This window comes from Harpia harpyja, chromosome W, assembly GCF_026419915.1.
Source record: "Harpia harpyja isolate bHarHar1 chromosome W, bHarHar1 primary haplotype, whole genome shotgun sequence".
NCBI classification, from domain to species: Eukaryota; Metazoa; Chordata; class Aves; order Accipitriformes; family Accipitridae; genus Harpia; species Harpia harpyja.
Window position 1 is genome coordinate 32,391,994 of NC_068968.1, and position 5,982 is coordinate 32,397,975.

Genomic DNA, 5,982 nt, shown 5'->3' on the forward strand with positions numbered 1-5,982 from the left:
CCCATGGGGTCTGTGCTTGGGGGCACTATGCATGCTGATGCGCTGGCCGGGCTGCACCAACTGCTCAGCAGCCAGCAGCACCTGGGGGAGCATTTCTCCAAACTGGGGACAGGGAGAGCTGTGCCCCACAGTTGCACCTGCAGCAGGGCTCATGGCTCCAGCCATGGGACAGTGGGAGGGATGGGGTCCCCCTCTGCACCATGCGTGGGGGCAGAGGGCCTGTGGCCATGTCCCTTCAGTGTCAGCTCAGCAGGCTGTGGAGGAATGAGCAGGACTCACTGATGATTTCAGCGGTGAGGGACAATGGGGACTTCCAGGAGAAATACCTCACATGGATCACCCTTGCTGGCAGCTGTGCCCATGCCTTCCCCCTGAAGGGCGCCCAACAGCAGTCCAGTGAGGGGGGCTGACCCACCTTTGCCTTCACCATGCTCTGGGACAAGTTTTCCAGTAAGTGCTAGGACACCTGGGGCTGGCACCACAGGGACACCAGAAGCCAGGCAGGCAGTCAGCAAGATTTTTCCTCTGCTGGAAAGTCTGCTGGGTGATGCTTTGGTACAGCTAAGCAGAGGGAGGCAGTGGTACCTGGCCAGCATGGGGCCAACAGGTAATGCTGGGCTTGCACAGGGCAACCCCTCCTCACCCAGCATCTTTGCACCCATCCCTGCCGGGCAGCCCAAGGTGCCTGTGGTGGGTCTGGATCCCATTAGGGCACGGGGATGCGGTGTCACAGAGCCTGCCTCACCCGAGGGAGCCGCTGGGGAAGAGCAGGTCCCCCGGGCACAGGCTGAGTGGGTGCGTGGCCATCAGAGCAGGAACATGGCTGCAGCCGGGAGGACTCCAGGGAAGGGTGGGAAGCAGCACGGGTGCCATCCCCCTCCAACCCCTCACCAAGTGCTTCCCCCAGATGCCACCACTGCCTTTGTGGGGCAGTGCTTCATGGACACGGGCAGAAAGGAGACACTGACCACCACATGGCTGCTGCATGAAGCCATTGGGTCCCTCAAGGAGGACTGAAAAGCCACAAGGTAGCGGGGGGATGCAGTGGGCAGCAGCCCCACAGAGGGGGCCTTCCCAGGACCCCGGAGGACGAGCATCCCCCTGGGCCCCTGGTAACCCCCCCAGCGTGGATTTGCAGCAGGGATGCCAATGCCTCCCGGCAAGGGGCTTGCCCTGGACAGGGGCATCTGACAGCTGCTCGGGGACATTTAGGGCCACCCCTGAATGGGTCATGTCTGCAGGTCATCCCATGGGAACTCTGCTTTCCCGTAGGGTGGGCAGAAATGTCTTCACACACAAATGCACCCTAAAAGGAAAGATCCTACTGAGCTTGTCCCCATCCTGCAAGGACGCAGCTTCACCCACCCTGTGACGGCGTGCTTTGGCTGCAACCTGGCCCCCCAAGGCAAGCAAAATCAGCCTCTTGCGTCAAAAAAAATATTTAAAAATCAAAAACTGCCCTCGCTCCCCCTCTGAGGCAGTTTCTGTCCCCACAGGTCCCCCTGCAGAGGGGAGGGCTCATTGCTATCTGCTGGCCACAACTGTCCTTCCCTGGGGACATCTGGATCCCCCCTAATTACCCTCATCCAGCTCCCCGGGCTCATTTCCCACTTTATCCTAATCAGAACTTCCACCCTGCACCATCGCTCCACACCTGCCCGCTGGTGGCAGAGGTGACATTGGCATCCCAAATCCAGCTGCCTGCCTTGTGGTGCCTTCATACCCATCCCTGCCAGATGCCTTTCCAGCCCCAAGACTCCCTGTAGAGCTGGGTGATGGAGGTAACAGTATTGATAGATGTGAGATGTTGGTAAAGCACTTCCTTTGTGCTGCATGGCACCCTAAATAAAACATGCACAGTCAAAGCCCCCATCCTGTCCCATCCCATCCCTCTGGGTTATAACCAGGGATTTTACCCTTCTCTGCTACTGCGTTTCAGCAGTACTGCTCAATCTGCTTCTGTAGACACCTGCCAAGCTTGCACTTTCGACACAAGGTTTTTGGCAGGTCCATGGGTGAACCCAAAGCCTCTTGCAGAAGTGTTACAAATATAGCCCAGCACCAGGGATGCCGGCACACAAGCCATACAGTCCATCCAGCCTGGCCCAGCCCCAGCGAGGCCAGTGCATGCTGCTGTATGTGATGTGGAGCGGTGGCTGCCACCTCCCTGGCACCTCAAATGGGACAGCTTGTCCCTGCCAAACAGCACAGAAAGGCAGGGGCTGGTGTCAGGCCAAAAGGATGGAGCATGGCATCCAGGGCAAGGGCAAGAGAGCCCCCAGGGGGGATTTCTCAGGCCTCTGTGAAAAGCCTGTGAGTTTGGGACTGTGTAAAAGGCACCAAGGAGGAGTGATGTGTTAGGAGAGGGGTGGTTTCTGCTCACCCCAGCCTTCAGGTCCACCTGGACCAGAGGGACAGGTGCTGAGTAGCAGCAGCAGCGGGGCCTTGGTGTGTGCCAGGGCTTGTGGCAGACGCTGAGTGGCCTGGGCAGTGGTGCCTGCCACCCCGGTGTGGGGCTCCACCACCCCCAGTACACACACCACAGCCCTAGTGTCATCCAGCGCCCCAGACACCGCTGTCCCAGAGATGGCATGTATTTAGGCACTTGAATCCCACCTTAATTTTCGGTTGCCCACAGCCCCATGCCTGCACTGGGCACTGCAGGGAGCAGAGCAGCAGCTCGGGTGCACAGGGACAGTGCACGCCCTGTTGTGCACATCCAAAGTCCCTAAGAGCAGCGATGCAAACACAAGGAAGGTTAGTGTGTTTAGTAAACACACTTGCTTGGACCCCAGTGTCCCACTGCAGTTACTTCTTCCTCTAATTCCTGTAAAAGCAAAAGCAGCAAAATTAGCAGAAGATGCTGGGGAAATGTTATTGCTGCTAAAGCAGAAGGCAGGGTGAGCCTTCCCTCCTGCACAACACTGCAGTCACTGCAGCTTGCCTCTGCCAGGGATGCCCCGGCACCACATGGGTGACACCCTGGCCAGGCAGTGGCACCAGCAAAGCAGGGAGCAGTTAAATGTTTAAACAGGTAATAATTTCCAGCCTGCATGCACAGGAGATGAATTCCCAAAGAAGGCAGCTGATGCTTTCCAGGCTGCTATTAGGGCCTTAAAAAAATCACCTCACTGCCCCCACCTCTCTCCACAGCCGTGCTCATCCCCACATTCCTCCAGCACTGCCTGGGTCACACAGACCTCCTCTCCTTGCCTCTCCCAGATGCCCTGCCACCCAGCCACCCACCCCGAGGCTGCCAGCCCGGTGCCCACTGTGCCCCACTTACAGCCCTATAAAGGGGGCCAGGGCGTGGGGCCGGGAGGGAGCAGTGCCGGGCACTTTGCAGCCCCGTGGCCATGGGGAGCAGTGCTTTCGCCCTGGTCCTCACCCTGCTGGCGCATTGCCCCTGTGGAGAGGAAGGTACAGGGATGGGTGGTGATGGGGATGTGACACTGGCACCCTGCTACACCCCAAAGGCTGGGGTTGGGGGCTGTGGTGCTCAGCAGGGAGCCGGGGCTGGGCTGCTGGAGCTGGCGGGACCAGCACTACACCATGCCAGGGGAAGCTGCAGAGAGGCCAGGAGGGAGGGACCACGCATGCAAGGATGATCCTCACTGTGGGAATCCACCCAGAGACAGGCAAACAGAGCCATGCCCCAGAGAAACTCAGTTTCCCACCAAGCGCACAAGGAAAACAGCACATCCCGCTTTACCATGGGGAGTGATAGCATATGTCCATACATTCTAAATATTTTGATGGGTTTAATATTTTGTACCAGCCATGGAAACTGGTTTGCTGCTAGATGACTGTAAAAGTGAGATTTGGTAAATAAATATTAGAAATCTTATACTAACACTATGATTGAAACATATGAGAGAAATTGCCAGAGCTGAACATAAAGTACATTGGGGAACAGAAAACCTTGTTAAACATTTACAAAAGTGTATTTTGAGTAGAGATATGACAAAAATTATTCAAACAATTACAATGGGATGTGAAATTTGTATACGTAATAATCCCAAACCCAATAATAAAATCATTTTTGGAATTACTAATCAAGGAAATTCTCCAGGAAAATATTGGCAAATTGATTTTACAGAATTGCCTCGAAAAGAAGGATAGCGATATATCCTAGTTCTAGTTGATACCTTTACTGGGTGGCCTGAGGCTTTCCCTTGTCACACCAACAAAGCAAGAGAAGTAGTTATCATCATTGTTATAATCTGTGTCACTTTTAGCTGTCTTAAATGAGCTGTGACACGATCTATGTTCAAGTGAGACTACTAAAAGAATTAGTAGCCTCAAACAGAAAGGGGGGAATTGATAGCATATGTCATAAAATCATAGAATCATTTAGGTTGGAAAAGACCTTCAAGATCATCGAGTCCAACTGTCAAACATGCCCACTAAACCATGCCCTGAAGCGCCTTGTCTATGCACTTTTTGAATACCTCCAGGGATGGTGACTCAACCACTTCCCTGGGCAGCCTGTTCCAATGTCTGACAACCCTTTCAGTAAAGAAATTTTTCCTAATATCCAACCTAAACCTCCTCTGGTGCAACTTGAGGCCATTTCCTCTCATCCTATCTCCAGCCACCTGACAGAAGAGACCAGCACCCACCTCACTACAACCCCCTTTCAGGTAGTTGTAGAGAGCGATAAGGTCTCCCCTCAGCCTCCTTTTCTCCAGACTAAACAACCCCGGTTCCCTCAGCCACTCCTCATAAGACTTGTGCTCAAGGCCCCTCACCAACTTGGTTGCCCTCCTCTGAACACGCTCCAGCAGCTCAATGTCTTTCCTGTAGTGAGGGGCCCAAAACTGAACACAGTACTCGAGGTGCGGCCTCACCAGTGCCGAGTACAGGGGAACAATGACCTCCCTGTTCCTGTTGGCCACACTGTTCCTGATACAGGCTAGGATGCAATTGGCCTTCTTGGCCACCTGGGCACACTGCTGGCTCATATTCAGCCTGCTGTCAACCAGCACCCCCAGGTCTTTCTCTGCTGGGCAGCTTTCCAGCCACTCTTCCCCAAGCCTGTAGCGCTGCATGGGGTTGCTGTGACCCAAGTGCAGGACCCGGCACTTGGCCGTGTTAAACTTCATACAATTGGCCTCAGCCCATCGATCCAGCCTGTCCAGATCTCTCTGTAGAGCCTCCCTACCCTCAAGCAGATCGACCCTGCCTCCCAACTTGGTGTCGTCTGCAAACTTGCTGAGGGTGCACTCAATCCCCTCATCCAAATCAATAAAGATATTAAACAGAACCAGCCCCAATACTGAGCCCTGGGGAACACCACTTGTGACCGGCCGCCAACTGGATTTAACTCCATTCACCACAACCCTCTGGGCTCGTCCATCCAGCCGGTTTTTCACCCAGCAAAGAGTACACTTGTCCAAGCCATGAGACGCCAGCTTCTCAAGGAGTATGCCATGAGAGACAGCGTGTCCTGGTTTCAGCTGGGATAGAGTTAATTGTCTTCCTAGTAGCTGGTACAGTGCTGTGTTTTGAGTTCAGTATGAGAAGAATGTTGATAACGCTGATGTTTTCAGTTGTTGCTAAGTAGTGTTTAGACTAAAGTCAAGGATTTTTCAGCTTCTCATGCCTAGCCAGTGAGAAAGCTGGAGGGGCACAAGAAGTTGGCACAGGACAGAGCCAGGGCAGCTGACCCAAACTAGCCAATGGGGTATTCCATACCATGTGACGCCACATCTAGTGTATAAACTGGGGGGAGTGGGGGCGGGGGATCGCCGCTCAGGGGACTAGCTGGGTGTCGGTCAGCGGGTGGTAAGCAATTGCACTGCGCATCATTTGTACATTCCAATCCTTTTATTATTGCTGTTGTCATTTTATTAGTGTTATCATCATCATTATTAGTTTCTTCTTTTCTGTTCTATTAAACCATTCTTATCTCAACCCACGAGTTTTGCTTCTTTTCCCGATTTTCTCCCCCATCCCACTGGGTGGGGGGGGAGTGAGTGA

At 54.0% G+C, this 5,982-nt stretch overlaps 1 protein-coding gene across 1 annotated transcript; it reads left to right on the forward strand.

The window, feature by feature from the left end:
- The first annotated feature begins 200 nt into the window (after nucleotides 1-200).
- On the forward strand, nucleotides 201-1,017 carry LOC128136161 (avidin-related protein 2-like). Its single transcript, XM_052775334.1, has 2 exons — nucleotides 201-396; nucleotides 908-1,017. Exons 1-2 carry the CDS (start codon nucleotides 201-203, stop codon nucleotides 1,015-1,017), a joined length of 306 nt encoding a protein of 101 aa, XP_052631294.1.
- Nucleotides 1,018-5,982: the final 4,965 nt, after the last annotated feature.